General features: G+C 49.7%; 1 protein-coding gene across 1 annotated transcript in view; it reads left to right on the top strand.

Annotated features, from left to right (window-relative positions):
* The window catches only part of LOC141578037 (uncharacterized), a 102,229-nt gene extending 84,900 nt beyond the window's left edge, over positions 1-17,329 (top strand). The window contains exon 5 of the mRNA XM_074366595.1: positions 13,114-17,329. Within this exon, the coding sequence (XP_074222696.1) occupies positions 13,114-13,973 (860 nt within the window). The 3' untranslated portion in view covers positions 13,974-17,329. The remainder of the gene's footprint in view (positions 1-13,113) is intronic.
* The last annotated feature ends 335 nt before the right edge of the window (positions 17,330-17,664 follow it).

The raw sequence follows: 17,664 nt of genomic DNA, 5'->3' as shown, positions 1-17,664 counted from the left end.
AGAATTGTTATTTTCTTCTTGTGATACTGTGTTACTGTGGTACTGTGGTTTTTCATGGTGCTTGATGAGCTGTTTCTATGCTGTCACATTTGAAGTAGTGAACACCTTCATTATTTAGGTAAATTAAAAAATTTTACTAATGATTTAATAGATTAGTAATTAGAGGCCTTTCTTTTGTTTTTCAGTAGGTTGCATTATAACACAAATTTTTAGTTTCTCTCACCTGAGCTGCCACTGGTTATATTTGAGAGTCAGCACTTTGCACCCTCTGCCACCTTTGCCAGAGGTATCACTGGTTCCCTCATTGTAGTTGCTTATGCCCTTGTGCCATCGTTACTGTTGTAGCTGGCATCATTTCCTGGGCATTGAGACAGCAGGCACCTCCACTGTGTCCAAGATCTCCTGAGTCACAGGCTCTGCTGCATTTGGGGAGAAGGGGAGGATAGGGAGTCTTTGGTGCCTCTGCTGCATCTGGAGTTACTGAGTTTGCAAATCTTACTGCTGTGGATGGAGAGGACTGGAGTTGTAGGTACCTTCATGGTTGGTAGGACCAGTTGCAGGCCCCACTGCCACTGCTGTCTGGTTCCCTGTGGCAATGGGAACCACTGCAGCTGAAAGGCTGGAGGCTGGAGTCATGTATGCCTCCTTCCCTGCTGCTACCTGGTTCTCTGGGGCTATGGGCTTAGTTGCTATGGCCAAGGGTCCAGGACCACAGGCACTGTCTCTGCTATTCCTTTTATTTTGCCTTCTCTGTGTGTCCCAGTCCACCCACCTTTATGTGTACAGGTGTGTGGAACTCCCTGGTATCCAGGTATGCTGGGCCAAATCACTTTTGTTGAGTTATGGATGTTTTACTGGTTATAATTTGAAGGAGAGAGACAAGGAGAGCATCTCATGCCATGTTGATGCTTATGGCACCCCCTTATTTCTAGTTCTATGACTGTTGTTAGCTTATAGTATACACTTATGGTATACTAGGAAATTTATAAGCATACTCACTTTTAAATTTCACAACAGTACAAAACTGAAGCTCAAAAAATCTAAAAAAATAATTTCTCAAGGTTACCCAGTAAATGTCAAGAACTATGACAAGTCTGAGATTGTACTTGATTTACAGTTTAACAATTTATCTGCCACAGTTTCTTGGATGGTGATAGAAGACACAGGACTCTTGGATCAGAAACCAAGGAGGGTTTATTATTCACAGAAATGCCAGGAGACAGAGTATCAGCATTTTTGCCAGTCCTCCAAACCCCAGTTCTGATAGAATGCATGAAGAGTATGAGATACCTGCATATGTAATATGTGTTATTATAGGAGGGGGATCATGAGCTTATAGAAATCAAATCCTCTATAATGGGCATGCCTGCCCGTTGCTCTTGGGAGAGGTCCTTTCTCTTTTTCCCAAGCTTTTGAACAAACTGCTTTCTCTTGGTAGAAGACATTGTTTCTGTGCCCTGAGCCTATTTGCTATGCAAATGTCTTTGAAAAGACAGTATGGTACAAAGAGAAAGACAGTGGGAATCTCTGCTCACAGACGTACATCAATGTCAGAATTCAATGAAAAAATTTCTGCAGTAGGGGGTGTGGTGGGATGCCAGATTTGATGCCATTCTGTCAGGTTCCAAAGCCTTAGCTTGTTACCATTTGATACTTCACCAAAGTTTTTTGCATATCTCTTCAGAAATGTTTTATTATAAGAGAGTAAATGGAGTTTTATAGTTTAATCATTCAAAAGATGTTTATTTAGTTTTTAAGGCACAAAACGCCCTGAGTCAAAAGTATTTATTAAGGTACTTAAAGCCAAGAAGAATTTTAAGAGGTTTCAATGGAGTATTTCTAATACTACCTGAAAGTTAATATCTGTTGTGGTACTCCTTCCTTTCCTGTTTGGTTCAGGTAAGAGCCTGTGGGGTCAGAAGGATCTGAATCTAAATACTGATTTTGCTACTTACTGACTAGACCCTTTGAGCAAAAATTGTTATTATTTTGGAAACTATTTCTTTAGCTATAATAGAATGAATAGATAGACAGAAATACCAATATCACAGTACTGTTGGAGTTTAATATGATAGCATATATAAAGTGCCAATTATCTGCTGAGTTACTTAAGTAGCTCCCCCTTTCCACTTTTCATACTTCTTATCATCTCCTCTTTAAAGAAAGGAATTACAGTTAACAAAAACTGGATGGATAATATCATTTATCTTTATATCCACATCTAACCCTAAAGCCAACACTTCTATTTCTGTTGTTGGTTTTGTTGCCATTTTGTTTGTTTTTGCCTGAGTGTATACTCTACTTCCCTACGCCTCATCCCCAAGACTCTTCATGCTTATTTCCTTTGACTTGCATTCTAACCTCTGTAGCTTTTTAATCTATCAAAACATGACACCCACTTTTTTTTTGAAATTCAGTCTGCTCAGCTTCAGTTTGCCAAACTCATCTTTTCTTTTCTTTGACAATAATACTGATGACTACAGTTACTCATTCAAATATATTTATTAAGGGCCCCCCCTATGCAAAGCATTGATTTCTGTGATGAATATAAAAATATGATTAAGAAACACTTCTTGTATTTAAGAATCCAGTTCTAATAGGGCTGATCATACTGTAATCAGGTTGTTATAGTAATGTGTGATAATTGCTTTAATATCAGAATCTATAGACTGTTAAGCACCTTGAAAAGGAAGACCTTAATTCTTCCCAGTTGAGTGGAAGGAAGTTCAGGTGCTTTAAAAGAGAAAATTTCAGAGGCCTTGCTAAAAATACAAACTATACAGAGTAATAACTTTTTCAGTGAGGCAGTAATTTTCCTTTCTAGTCTCAAAAGTAGTTCTCATATGTTATTAATATTCACCGGGTAAAGGTAGAGTCTGTGAAGTGATAACTTCATAAAGCACATGATCTAGTTTTCTAAGGAGCAATTTACCACCCACTAACCACTTTTTAAATTAAAGCTTTAAGAGTAGACAAATAGTATATTTGGATGTTGTGTGGTTGTCATTTTAAGAAAAAGAAAATATAGACTTCAATTCATGGCTTCCCTCCTCTACTTTCTGCCACTTGATAGCATACTGACTCTTTAATTTATAACTTTGCAGGGTGCTGATAACACTGTAATGACTTGCTTATTGCTTTCCTTAGAGCTTACGTATTCTTGATGAAACTGTTACTTCCAGAGAGTTCTTTTGATGCTTCCTAACCATGATAGTTTAATTAAGAATGAATGCCACATCAACCTAGAGGGTATGATGCAAGGGTTTTTGTATTTGTTCATAAGCACGATGAATTTTATCAACACCATCTGTTAGTATTCATAAAGTCAATTAATTGCCTGATGCTGGGCTAAACAGTATTATATAAAAAATGAATACAAATTCCTGTGCTCTAAGTCTGGAATGAAAACACCTGGCATACATGCCTTTTCTGTACTTCCTCCTTTAATAGACATTTCCATGACATTTATTCACACTGAGCTTTAATATGGTCTCAGAGTCCTTCTTAACTCGGTGTTCCCAACACTCCTTACAAATTAAGAGTGGTTGACAGACGAGGAGAAATGGATTTGCTATTCCTAGATTAAACATTCTAAAATTCATAATGATATTCTATATTCAGAATGGCCTTTTGGTATACATAACCTAGGGCAATAAGTGTATGTGAAAGTTACACAAACCTGGATTCACACAAAATCAAACCATTGATGATGGAAGAATTAGCATATTAAGATTTAAGGAGTCAATCATAGAAAATTTAAGTTTATATTAGCATGAATTTTAGATTAATTAGAGAAAAATTTAAAGGCTGTTATATTTTCTTGATGATTGAGTATATTTATAACCAAAAGTAAAGATAACAGTATTCATATGAGGTTTCAGGGAAAGCACTGATCAGTGAAGGGATACGATGTTGTAAAGTGTTGATGGAGTTTACTTTTATGTGGCAGGTGAGATCCTTTTGAGGAACGCTTGGATATTAGTTGACGTAGATGCTATACACTCAATTGGTGCCATGCGACCTAAACCAAAATTTTCACAGTGCAGCTAAGCAAAAGGGCTAATGAAGAAACTTGCTTCTGACAAAGCAAAAGAAGTTGAAGTTAGTGAGATTAACAATGAGAGTGAAAAGGGTTTTCCAAGTTTTATTCTTGGGAATAAGTCTGCCTTATACTGCAATGTGGTATATAAGAGAAAATAGCTGATAGAAAAAAAGCTGCAACTTGTTTTGTCAAGACAAAATTTTATTCTCCTGCTAGAAACCTGGATCAACAATCTGGATGAAAATGTGTGATACCAAAACATGGAATTAGGATGAACAATTAAGGACTATAGTTGGAGAAGGGGAAAGAGGAGGAAAGGTTAAGCCAGTTGTTTTCTGTATGCAAATCATACCAAAAGCCCTCCAAAGAAATGGCAACGTCTAATCAGAGGCTGTAAGTAAAACAAATCAACCTAGTAGAGCGTGTAACAAAAAAGTAATATAGTCATCCCTCTGTATCTATGGTGTATGTGTTCCAGGACCCACTGGGAACGCCAAAATCCGTGTTTACTCGGGGCAAATAGTCAGCCTTCTGTATCTGCAGATTCAGCATCTGTGGATTCAACTATCTGAGGACCTTAAATATAGTAGTACTTATATGTACTGAAAAAAATTTGTGTTTAACTTTGCCTGGGCAGTTCAAACTCGTATTGTTCAAGTGTCAGGCGTACCTGTAAAGGACACAGTGTTGGGGCTGGTGTGAGGAGGCTAGTAAAGTGTGTTCATTGTGTTTCTATGTTCTTATGCTTAGTGCTCTGGAAACCACCTTGAAAAGGCATTAGAAAACAGAAAATGTAATTTATTCTTTGTAAATGTCCTGATTACACACTTATACATATATAAATGCTGAGGAATGATATTCAGAAATATACTACATTTATAATGCATCTGGTTATTGATAAAACCCAAGTAAAAAGTAATAAAAAAGGAAGAAAACTGGAAAATATTTTATTGAATTAAAACCCAAAACACATAAGTAACTCAGTGTTATGCTTCTGTTCATTCCCATGTAGTGCTTAAATGTAATAATCTGAGAATTGAAAAATGAAACTATTTGTTTTTGTAAAATTTCCTGTACTCTATCTTAACAAAGTTGTTTTTCTGTTTGTTGTAACATTAATTTTTAAATATTTTTCTTTTGAAGCTTAATCTGTAGTTCCTTTTTAAAAAAATGCTTGATAAAACCTAATAAATTGCCATCCATTTTTCCTTAAATCCACTCCCAAAGAAGAGACTGTTTTAATATAACTCACTGAATCATAGAAAGATTAGTATTAGTAATAAACTGTTCTATGCCAAATGAAAAAAATTCTCAAATGCACAGTTCAGTATCAAAATGTCATGTCAGGCCTTGCATTAAGAAATCTTTCTGAGATTTTTCCAGTCAAGATGGCAGAGTAGTAGGACCACGAGCTCACCTTTCCCCGTGACTACAACAAAATCACAACTGACTGCTAAACAACTATTGAAAAACAAAAGACTGGAACCTAGCAAAAAACATCATCTTCAACTGAAAACATAAAGAAGGAACCACAGTGGGACTGTAGAAGGGGTGTACTCTTTATATAATCGGACCCCATCCCTCCCAGGGTAGACAACCCCTAAGCTGAAGAATAATTAAGTCACAGAGGCCCTACCAGAGGAGTGAGAGTTTTAAGCCCCACGTCAGGCTCCCCAGCCCAGGGTTCTGACATTAGGTGGAGGAGGAAACCCCAGGACATCTAGGGTTGAAGGCCAGTGGGGCTTAACTCCAGGAGCCCCATAGGACTGAGGGAAACAGAAACTTCACTCTCTAGGGAATGTACACAGAGTCTTGCGTGCACCAGGTCCAAGGGCAGAGGCAGTGATTTCATAGGAACCTTGGCCAGATCTGCCTGCTGGTTTTGGAGGGTCTCCTGGGGAGGTAGGGCACTACCTGGAGTGTTCATCTACATGAGCTTTCCTGGAGGCTGACATCCTGACTGTATCATTAGCACCAAGACCTAGCCCCACCCAGCAGCCTGTAGGCTGAAGAGCTAGGAAGCCTCAGGCCAAACAACATATTGGGTGAGAATACAGCCCTGCCCATCAGCAGACTACCTGAGCTACAAATGCCTCTAGACATGGCCCCATCCACCAGAGGTCCAGGACCAAGCTTCACCCAGCAGTGGGCAGGCACCGACTCCTCCTGCCAGGAAACCTGCATAAGCCTATAGTGCAGCCTCATCCACCAGGGGACAGACACCAGAAATATGTGGGGGGAAAAAAAACAACTTTTTGAGAATTGGGGCTTTTATAGTTTGATTTAGTTGATTTCCAAAGATGTTATTTTAAATATTATCTTAGGAAATCTTTTACCACAGACTTTGAGTTTTTCTACTACACTTACCATTACTATCTGGGCAACATTATTTGGGCTAAAATCTTTCATTAGTCCTATCATTTCACATAAAGGAATTTGGTCTCTTTATGTGAACTGCTACACTTGATAGTAATAAGGAAAAGATTTTCTGATTGCCTTTTAATAAACAAGCAAGATAAGCATAAGTCATTTGATAATAGGTTTATTTTAACACCTCAAAGACTGGCAGCAAAATCCTAGTGATACCAGGCCACAAGGAAAAATTTCTAAGTGTCTCAGGTGACTTGCTGTTTCTTCATCTCTTCCAGGCTGTTCCATCAACAGTCAGGCCAACACTCAGTCACCTTCTCATGTACCCTAACCTTGTTCTGAAAAGTCTCTTTGTGTGATAAAAGAAAATGAAAACATCCTGATTAAATTGGTTTAGTAATGTCCAGCATGATGGACCAAAGGATGCACAGTTTGTCTGTAAGGGTTTAAGATCTGTGAGATGATTGGCCTTCCCACCATGTATTACTTGAATGTGTTGTTTCTTATGTCAGAAATTGAATTTTTTTTATCTATCTCAGGAGATTGTGAATGTTAGAGAGACTCTTTCCTGCTAGTCACGACATAGTCGAACTGGACATTTCTGGCTGTTTTACAATTCACACATCTAGTGGCCTTAAGAGCAGGACTGACCGCTGGGTTTGAGTGTGAGGGGGGCAGCAGGTGTCCATCAGAGTGGGTGGAGTTCTGATGTGCTTAAGCACAAGCGCTAACTTAGACCTGGTGCCTGGCCTGAGGGACAGGCTGGAGGTGGGGGCAGGGCGCCCTCTGCGCCTCACCCCTAGCGGTCAGTTCTCCCGGGCTAGAGCTCGGATTAATAGATGTACTGGTGTGACCGGGAACAGATCCAAGTGTCCATCAGGGAAATTCTATTGTTTACTCTCCCACTGAGAATCCACCAGCCAGTGCCCTCTGTGCCTGGATGGCTGGTCACATGAGACTGGATCCTGGCTCCATCTCGTTCACGTGGACTGGGGCATCCGGGTTGGTAGAGGGTGGCTCTCTGTGTCCCACTTGCCATCTGGGAAGTGGGCCCTTTGGGGCTCTTCCTCGAGGTCCCACATCCACCTGGCCCAAAGCTGAGCACTCCCAGCTCACACTGTCCAGTTCTGCCCGCTTCCCCCACCTTCTCCCGCGGATGCTAGCACTGCCTGCCCAGGCTTTGGGGAATCGACTAGGCCAGTATCTGAAATGTTATTAACACGCTTGGCTGAGCTCAGAAAAATCAATGCCTGAGGACAGAATCAGAAGATATGACCTGGAGTCGGCCCAGACACAGCTGGGGCACCCGGGCCTGTGTCACTCCCCAGGCCGGGTGGACCCCGAATCACATAAAGAGAAGGGGGCCTCTGCTCTCCTTCAGAGCATCCTGAAATACTTCGTTCTGGGCCCCACACCCGGAGGAGCCGAGGGATCCCACCCAGGGAAACAGTCAGGAGCTACTGTCCTTTCTGAAAGAGGGAGCTGGGGTGGGAGGGACACACACTGTGGCTCTACAGACTGAAAGGTCAGCCGCCTTAGCAGCAGGACTTGGCCTGAGGATGCTGTTCCAGGAAATGGGACTTTTTCTGGGGATCAGGACTGCATCCTGGTGATGTGGGGTGCAAGCAGGGGCTGGGAGCAGCTGCTCAGTGATGCTGTGGGGTCCCTGCTTTAGGGAGGTGTTTGCACTTAGTGACCCCAGTTATCCATGGCCTCCCCTCCAAAACCTCCACACTAACACCACACCGGGGCTGTTTTCCAGGCATCAACGTTGGCCCCGTGGTGGCCGGAGTGATTGGAGCTCGCAGGCCCCAGTACGACATTTGGGGAAACACAGTCAATGTGGCCAGTCAGATGGACAGCACCGGTGTCCAGGGCAGGATCCAGGTCAGTGCATTCAGAGTCCCCAAGGCACAGGTGCCCATTCCTGCAGGCGGGAGACTGAGGCAGGAGAGGCAAGGGTCAGGTGCGGGCCAGCCACCCAGCTCTGCAGCCTGCATCCTCCCTTCCTCGTTTGCCTCTTCTGGGTGGGGACACGAAGCTGCATGAAGGTACGCTGATGGGGGCTCATTGTTTCTGCGGCCTTGGGGATTGGTCCCTGTGTGGCCATGCGGAGAGTCAGGGTGGTGAGTGACCGGGACAGTTGGGGACAGTGAGTGACCACTCCTAGAAGGAAAGGGGCTTCTTCGCCATTCGAAGGGCAGAGGGCTGTGGGGCCACCTGACCTGGGATGAGACCCTGGTGCTATGACCCCAGCTGGGAGCCATCTGAAGGTTTCGAGGACAGTGGCCCCTGCTCTTCATGGGTAGGTGGGAGTGTAGATCCACTCTCTGAATTTCCTTTAGAACAAGCAAGTGTGAGTCAGCTCAAGCCTGGATACTGCAGGCCTCTGGGAGCCTCAGAGGGAAGGAGCCTGTCCCCTGGGTGTGGCTGTGGCTGTTCTCTGGGGACCCCGGGGGACAGGGCAGAGAGTGCAGCACTTGACAAGCAGGGCTGCTGCCTTCCTGCTGTGGCCTGGCCTTGGGGCAGTGACAGAGAACTGTGCGCCCAATGGCTGTCACCACGTTGCAGCCAGTTAGCGCTGGTCTTTTTGCTGTATCACAGAGTTGCACTTGGTCCTCTGCAAACCCTGTGAGATGTGCATTCATTCCGGGTTTTGACAAAGACACTGGGGTGCAGCCCCCTGCAGGATGTGGTTCCAATGAGAAGGTTGCGAGCCTGGGGCTCTCCACCTTGTGCCTGTACGATTCCGGTGGCCCCGCCTGGCATTTGCTGGGCACTAACTCTTGGTCAGGTACCTTGGTGGGTCCCTTGGATCCATCAGCTTGAACGACCAGCAGACCAAAATCCTTATGGCGCTCTCTTGCTGCTCAGAACATAGGTGGGATCTCCGTGCAGCATCTGTGGTTCTTTTTCTTAAGCTTCCCTTAAGGTGGTGAAACACACATAACATAAAATTGACCATCTTGGGCAGTTTTAAGTGCCCGGCTCGGTAGTGCTAAGGGCATGCATGTTGTTGTATGGCTGTCGATCCCAGGTCACCGTGTTCCTTTCCTAACAGGATCTTTCACCCCTGTTCCTTGCAGCCTTCCCTAAGAGCTGGTCATGTCCCAGGGGAGACCTGGCGGGAGCCCCACCCACTCTCCAGCCTGGCCACGTCCAGAGCCAATGTCATGTTTCTAAGTTTCAGGAGTCAGATTGAGTCGGCCACTCCTCTGCTCAGAACCGCCCCTGTTCCCTCAGCCTCTTTTGAGAGCTGTTTGCCATCACATGGCCTCCCTCACACCATCCAGCCTCCCCCAGCTGCTGCCTGGCGATGTCCGCGTCTGGGCTCCCACAGGGCAGTGCTGTGTCTTGGCTCCGTGGTCCCTCTGTATGGACCTCCCGGGAGGGCCTGCATCAAGCAAGATTTTTGCAGACCAGGCCCCTCGCCTTCCTCCATTTGGTTTGAGTGTCAGCACCCATGCACCTGGGACAGGGCAGGACAAGAGCGGGGCTCTGCTGACATTTGTCAGCCTGGGTGAGACCAGCAGTCCCTGCTCCCGGCCTGGCCACATGACCGCCCTCTTCGCTGAAGGCGCTTTCGGCCCATCGGGCTCCTGCCTGCTGTTTTAAGGGAGAAACACTTATGCTCCCCTGTTGTGTGGTTCTTTTAGGGGTTCCTGGTCATAGTACAGGAGAGAGCCCCTTCCCTGTGCTGGCCCACATTAAACCTTTGCTTCTTCCCTTGAAAAAGGGAGTGAGAGACTGGGATTTTAATGTTAAAGGTTTGTAAAGAGGCATCTTACTTTTTCCTGAAAATAATGTCAATTATACATCGCCCGCCGGAATTCTCATTCCTCAGCCCTCTGGTGGAAGCTTCTTTCTTCTGTGTCAAAAATCCAAAAAAGGAGACTCCCTCCCACCCGTGTCTCCTCTCTCAGGAGAGGCAGGCGAGGGTTCTGTGCAGACTGAAGTCCCAGGGACATCTCGGGGCCCCACTTTCCAAGGAGTAAGGCAGCCAAGGGAAGGCTGACCACGACGATGCCCAGATTCCACCTCGGCCGTCCGCTTGGGGACCAAGCAGATGCTTCCCTGGAAATGCCTCCAGGGGGCCCAGCATGTGTTCTCACACAGAGTGAGCTTGATATGGCTGTGGGGTGGGTCCTCCCCTGCCGGCCAGGCCTCATAGGGAACTCTAGGGAGCGTTCCCAGCTTGACTCTGCCTTGACGCAGGGACCCTCACGCAGATGGCTAAGAATCGGACATTCTGAGGGATGCCTTTGTGGCCTCTTGAGGCCCTTGTGTCTCTGAGCTCCTGACCTAGGCACTCGCCAGGACCCACCCTGGTAACAGCACGCACTGTCCTGATTCACAGCCTGGGACTTCCTGGCTGGAATCTCAAGGCTGAGGGGCATACGGGGACAGCTTGCAGCCCGAGCTCCCAGGCGGCCCGGAAGGACCCCCTGGCCCGTCCCCACCTGCTGTCAGACCTCGGCTTTACTGTGTGTGGCAGTGGGTCATCCTCACCTCCAGCATTTCTTTGCACAATGTTTTGGATTCTTTATTACCTTTCTTCATAAAACAAGTGAAAACAGTGAAAGAAAAAGCTCAGGGTCAGGATCAGACTCAGAGGTTTTGTCGGCTTGTCAGTGTGTATCGGGGCTCAAGCAGGACGGCGGGGTCTCCGGAGCACAAGTCTCTGAACAGATGGATGTGGGTTCGGTTGTGAAAGGAAAGAGCAAAACGGAGCCTTTGATCACGATCCATTTTTCCACCTTGAATCTTAAGAGGCCACATCTGAGTGGTGACCTCGGTGACCTCGGTGTCTCCCCCGGGAACCAGCCAGCCATGGTTCCATGGCTGAGTTCCATGAAGGACTTTAGGGTGCACTGAGCATGCCCTGCGGGGGACCTGAGTGAGGCTCTCACCGTCGTGTGGCTTTAGACCGGGGCCTTTGGGGCCACCCGCCAGCCAGCGCCCTGGGGAGTTTAAGCACTCCCCCTTTTTCTTGACCATCTGAGTCTCCGTGACTGTGATAGCCACCGTCAGGCTGACCAAGTTACTCTTCTTGTCAGCGGACAGCATCCTTCTCATTTACCAGGTGTGGGATGGACCACCTGACCAGCTCCCAAGGCTAAGAGATGGAGCCCATCCGGCAAGGGTCCAGGCCTCAGGCGTCCACCTCCTCTTCTCTGTCTGGGTGGGTGGATGGCGGCATCTGGTTCCTCCCCAGGGGACTTTCTGCAGACGCCAGGCAGCCCCCAGCCCCTCCGTGCCAGCACCAGCCAGGGCCTCGCTGAGGAGCAGCTGCAGAAATTGGCAGAGGTCGTTAATTAAGGGCACTGGTAGCACCCTGGGCCGCCTCCTATAGGTCAAGCAGACACAGTTGCATCCCCTCCTGTCAACACTGGATCAGCCAGTTTTGTTTGTTTCTCCCCAGGGGCTTTTAGAGCTGTCGACGGATTTCACTGTCCAGGGAGCTGGGCAGGTTCTGATTTTCTGTGGTCATGTGTGATTTCTGTGCTTCCCTGGATAAACACTTTTGTGCAGGCCTTGGTTGCCCGCCCGCCTTCCTTCCTTCCTTCCTTCCTTCCTTCCTTCCTTCTTTCATTCAACAAGCACTTATGAATACGGAGCCCTGGTAAGACGTGGTGAGACAGACCAGACCCCTTGTGTGGGGCACTCATTGTCCAGAGAGGGAATTAGATGCTGTGCATGCCAGAAGCAGGCCGATGGTTAGTGAGTGCGAGAGCCACGTGGGAGAAAGGCCAGGTTCCAGCCCATCAGGCAGGGGAGAGAGCAGTCCTCTGCCCAGCTCTGCCAGGGACTGACCGTGGGAACCTGAGACCCTGGGCCCTGGATGGGCTGAGTCATTTTAACTAAAGATCCCAGAGATGACATGGGGTGGGGGAGGATGGGGGGGTTTCAGAGCAGCACCCAGGGGGATCAGGAGGGAGGTGGTCTCCTTCTTCAGTGTAAGGTGAGGAGGAACCAAGTTACTTGTCCTCTTCTGCTTAAAGAACCTTATTAGAAAGCGCTTTCTCCTCTATCATCTTTTTTTCTTTTTTCTAACTTTGTGAGGCAGGAATTCTAGCTAACATTGTGCGGGAACCCAAGAATTGAGGGAGTTAAGTCATGTCCCGTTGTCACTAGGGGAATGTGCCTACTGCCCTGTCTGTGCTGGTGGCCCCACTTTTGGGCCCACAGAAGCCCCAGGAGCCTGGGCACCCCACCTGGGTCCTGAGGGCTCTGTGCCAGCCACAGGGATACCAGCCTGGTGCTGGCCCCTTCCTGCCAGTCCCCGACCCTCGAAGTTGTCCGAGGTTACTGCAGGTGCTGAGAGCCCTGCAGAGAGCCGGGCCTGCTCCTGTCTGTCCACAGCTGGAGCTCGATGTCTGCACATCTGGCTGGAGCATGGGGTGACCACGGAACTCACACCCTGTCCCCTTCCAGCCCACCCATCATCCATGGGGAACACTATCCTCGCCTGCTTGTCTGGGGCTGGTTAGGCCCCTCTTGAGTCCCCTGCTCTCTTTGTGGGATAACGCCCTTCTCACAGAGTGAGCAGAGTCACCACAGGAGGAGCAGAGAACCCGGCTCCCAGGCCGGGCTAGGGAGGCCAGGGGCTGGGTGATCAGGGTGGGCCGTGCAGGTGGAGGAGGGACCCCTCTGTGGGCTCCCCACTGACCAAGAGTGATGCCCGCATGTCTCTGCTGCAGGTGACCGAGGAAGTTCACCGGCTGCTGCGGCGGAGCGCGTACCACTTCGTGTGCCGAGGCAAAGCCAGCGTCAAGGGCAAGGGCGAGATGCTGACATACTTCCTGGAAGGCAGGACCGACGGAAACGGCTCCCAAACCAGGTCCATGAACTCAGAGCAGAAAATGTGTCTTTATGGAAGAGGTGGCTTCCAGAGCAGACTGGCCATGGCCCACCCCCCAGTGCCCCCTGCGGCCAGCCTCTCAGTCAGAGCCGGGATGGGGGCTCTGCAGGGCTCGGGGTTCACCCCCTGTTCCCCAGGTCAGCACTTGCCCCCTGGAGCAGTTGGGAAGGAGGCTTAGTGGAGCCCAGACAGGCTACTGGGGACACAGGGCACAAATGCTCAGGGCTTCAGGGGCCTCAGGCTCCTGCAGGGACCAGCCCGGGCAGCAGAGCAGGGCCAGGGGCCAGCGGCCAGGCTGGAGAAGAGTCACTGTCCAGGCATGGCCCCAAGCAGCTGGGCAGCGACTCCAGTGAGGGGACAGCCCTGGCCGCACGGACGCCAAGGCTTTCCTGGCGGCTGCCTGTTCCATCCTCTCCTCGGTGCCAGAGGGAGGTTGGCCGGGTCAGTACTGGGCATCGGGACCTTCAGAACATCCACCAGGGCTGCAGGCTGCGGGGAGAGCCCTGGAGGTCAGACTGGCAGGTTGACAGGGGGACCCACCTTGAGTGTGCCCCGAGATGGGTCAGCATCAGCCCAGCTGTGTCCCTGGGGGCAGCTCCAGCCCTGGGAAGCGGCCTGCAGAGCCCAGAGTGGGAGTCAGGGCTATCTCAGCTGGGCCAGAGCTGGACAGACCTAGACGGACAGCTTGGGGAGAATTGAGAAGCCCTGTACCACTGCACGGAGGGTGGTGCCCTCTGGCTTTCTTCAAGGTTGGTTTTTCACTAAGAGCCAGACTTGGGTCTCCTGGAATTCTTGGGGGCAGTGCAGCCACATCTCTGTACGGTGACCAGCACACTTCCTGTTCCGCCTGTGCGTTCTCCACCTGCCCCTCCTGAGCGCATCAGCTCCCGTCAAATCCGGACATTCCCTTTTCTGCCCACGTCACTGTGTTTGTTCAAAGGAGAGAAGGTGGTCGGTGTCATTTCTTACCTCTCTGCAGTGGCGTCTTGGGTTTCTGTTCGCTGAACAACAGCGCAGGACTTTGTTGATTTTGAAAACAAGTGAACCTCACGACCATGGGAAATCTTCCTGGATGGAAGGCATTTCTCTGGCAGAACCAGGCCCTGGACATGGTATTTTGGAGTTCGCTGATGGTTGTAAATACAGAGGTCCCTGCTCTAATTTACAGGGAAAGTGACTGCAAGTAATTCTGTGTGAGTCTGGGAATCTCCTACCTGCGCTTCGCTGCAGTCGCCATGGAGATGAAGAATGAGGCTGTGCTAGGATGTGCTGTTGGGGGCAGGGGTCTGGGGGGGCAAATGGGAAGGCACTGGCCAGAAATAGCTGGACATGGGGACCTCAGCTCTCGACTGCAGGAAGAGAGGACAGCTTGAAACCAGACTGAAGGCTCTGGACAGGCAAGTCAGTGGGGGAATGGCCGTCCAGAGACCCTCAGCTCTGAGCGACAGGGAGGGGTCTGTGGCTTGCAGGGGAGCCCTGCTCGGTAGAGCCAGTGGGCCTGGGGGTCCCACATCTCACTCCTCCTCAAGGGCCGACTTTTCAGTATTGGAACAGGAGTTCACTCTGCACGGAGCCCCATGGGGGTGGCTAGCAGTGTCCCCTGGGCTGCCCCCATCGTGGGCATGTGACTTTTTGCTGTGTAGAGGCAGCCAGCAGGGTCAGCCACCCTGCCGTGTGTGGGCAGGCGAGTGACAGAGGGTTCTTTTCTCAGATGTTCCCTGGATGGGTGGCCGGATTTCCCTACCCTCCTTACAGACAGGGCCCAGTTCCTTCAGGGAAAACCAAGCCGCCTCTGGAGCCCAGTGAGCGCTGGCCCGTGGAGGTGTGCGCACTTGCACCTGCCGGCACCTCATGGCCGAGCCTCCACCTCAGGCAGGGTGAGGGGACAGCCCAGTGGCTCACAACCCTATGAATATGCTCTGTCACATGGCAAAGGGGACTGTGCAAAGGGAACCAGGGCTCCAGGCCACAAGCTGGGGAGGGGATCCTGGGCCATCTGGGTTGGCTTGGTGTGTCCACGTGGCCCCTTAGAAGTGGACAAGGCAGGCGGGGCGGTCAGGAAGATTCAAAGCATGAGGTTGCTGTTTAAAGCTGAGGGGCCACAGGCAGTCTAAGGTTAGGGCGCCCCAGCCATCAGCCAGTGAGGAAGCGATCGGCACTCCCACATCCCACTCCCACGGGCGCTGAATTTGCGTCGACATGAGTGAGATGGACCCTGAGCCTCTGGGCGAGAGCCCAGCCTGGCCGTGTCGGGACCTCAGGTCCGCAGAGCCGTGGGACCCCCTATGAGTGTTGGCAAAGCCATGGAACGTGTGGCCAGCTGTCACCGCGGCCGCGGGAAGCCACCGGGGCCTCGGCTGTGCTGAGACAGCGAGGTTCCCCTTTGTGAGCAGCACCTCCTCCATCATCAGCAGTTCCAAACCCTACCTGCTTCCTGCGGGCACAGGGGCCCCGTTCAGCCATAACGTTCCTTGGGGTTTGATCAACAACTTCCTTTTTATTTGTGATTACACTGTATGATACTGCCTCAGTTATTTTTAACCTTGTACAATACTCGTGTACAAATGTTAGCGCCTTCTAAGTAGGAGTCTCTCTAAATTATTTAAGATGCTCTGTAAATAGTGCATCGCTTACAGGTGCTGCCTGTTTCCTTCTGACCAAAACGAAGACAGGCACGACCGCCTGTGTGCACAGCCCACCGTAGCCGGTGTGTGAGGTTCCCAACGCATCACTCCCTGCTTGCCGAGGCTGCTGCCCTTTGGAACGACCCCTTCCGTGTGTCCCCTCGAGACCCTTGCATGCCTCTTGTGCTCCAGCCTCAGTAGAGTAGAGGACAGCCTCGAACTTCTAAATGCTTCCATGGACCCTGACCCTGGGCCGGTCCACTCCGGGGCCTGTGTCCTGCAGGGTGGACCCCCAGACCCAGCCACCCTGAGCCTGCCATGTTTATCTGACTCCAAAGCCACCAGGGCTTCCAATATCTTCTGTCACTAGAAGCAATAACTAATTCTAAACTGTAGAGACAGGTCTGGACCAAAGCAGATTAGTGATTCAGAGACAAGCCACACGTACAAGTTTCCCCAGATTGCAGGGTACTGTGGGGGCTGACACCCCCAAACCCTGGCTGATGGGTGGGCTCTGGGCTCAGGCAGGATCGGGCCAGCCTTCAGAGACGCGATGCTCTGTCTGCAGCTGATAGAAATCCTGCACCATCGTCCCAGGAATGTATTACATGTCTACATATGTAGAAGGGAAAAAGGAACCTCTACTTGTCTGGTTAAGAGACCCAGGCTCACGGAGACTCAGAAAACACCCAGGACCCTCTGGTTGGGGGAAGTGGTGAGGAGTCCTGAGCCAGCTGGTGCCACTGGAGCCAAAGCACAGGGCTGTGAACATCAGGTTTTGAACTTCACCTGGGGCCTGTTTTGTCACTCTATAGCACGGCTCTTCATTTCCCATCTGAAGCAGGGAGTCAGATGGGTACCCCCTGCATCTGGCTCTGGGCCACTGGTTCCCTTGGCCTCCTGGCTTTCTCCAGAAGGGCTGAGACCCAGGACAGAGGCCTCAGCTGACAAGTGGGTGTGGAAGGGACCAGAAAATGGACAGAGTGTCAGGTGTCCGGGCAGCAGAACAAGGGAATCCCCCTGGTGTCCCTGGGACGGTGCACTGGGTCTGGTGTCCCAGCCAGCGGGGCCTCTGAGCACAGGTCGCTGGCGGGGAAGAAAAGTGGGCAGGGGGATCCAGATGAGGGGAGCTGTGTAGCAACTTGGGGCAAGGATGCAGATGCCAAAGCTGGGCCTGTCCGACAGGGAGCTCAGGAGGGACTCAGCTGCTGCTTTGGGAGGTGGCAGGAGGTGAGGGGATGGGGTACCCCGACCCTGGCTCCTGAAGCACCCCTCCCCTCCCTTCCTACTTGGGTACCACACAGCGCCCCTCACTCCATCCTGTCTTGGCCTACCTGTGCCCCACATACACCCCGATGCTTCCCTCCCCATTGCCCGACCTCGAGCCTCCCTGCCTGCCTTCGACCATCCCCAGCACCCCCATCCTGCCGTGACCTACCTGCACCTGGGGCTCCATCCTGCTTCCCTCCTGGGGACTGGCCTTCTTGGACATGTGCATCCCCTGGCAAGCTCTGGAGCCCTGAAGTACCTGAAGTAACCGTAAGTTAAGGAAAAGAATAAAGTTCAATGATAAAGAAAATTTCTATAATTTTATTCATTGAATAATGTTTTTTACGTTTAGATATAAAATATGCATATCTGTGAATGCATGAATGTATTTTGGGTTTTTATGTAATAAAATTACATATTAACATTTTATTTCTTTAAAAAACTTAAGCATTGTGGCAAAATGTTAGCATTTAAAAATCTTTCTTTTAAGAAATCAA

Source organism: Camelus bactrianus, chromosome 6, assembly GCF_048773025.1.
Source record: "Camelus bactrianus isolate YW-2024 breed Bactrian camel chromosome 6, ASM4877302v1, whole genome shotgun sequence".
Lineage (NCBI taxonomy): Eukaryota > Metazoa > Chordata > Mammalia > Artiodactyla > Camelidae > Camelus > Camelus bactrianus.
This window is presented reverse-complemented; position numbering and strand designations above follow the sequence as displayed.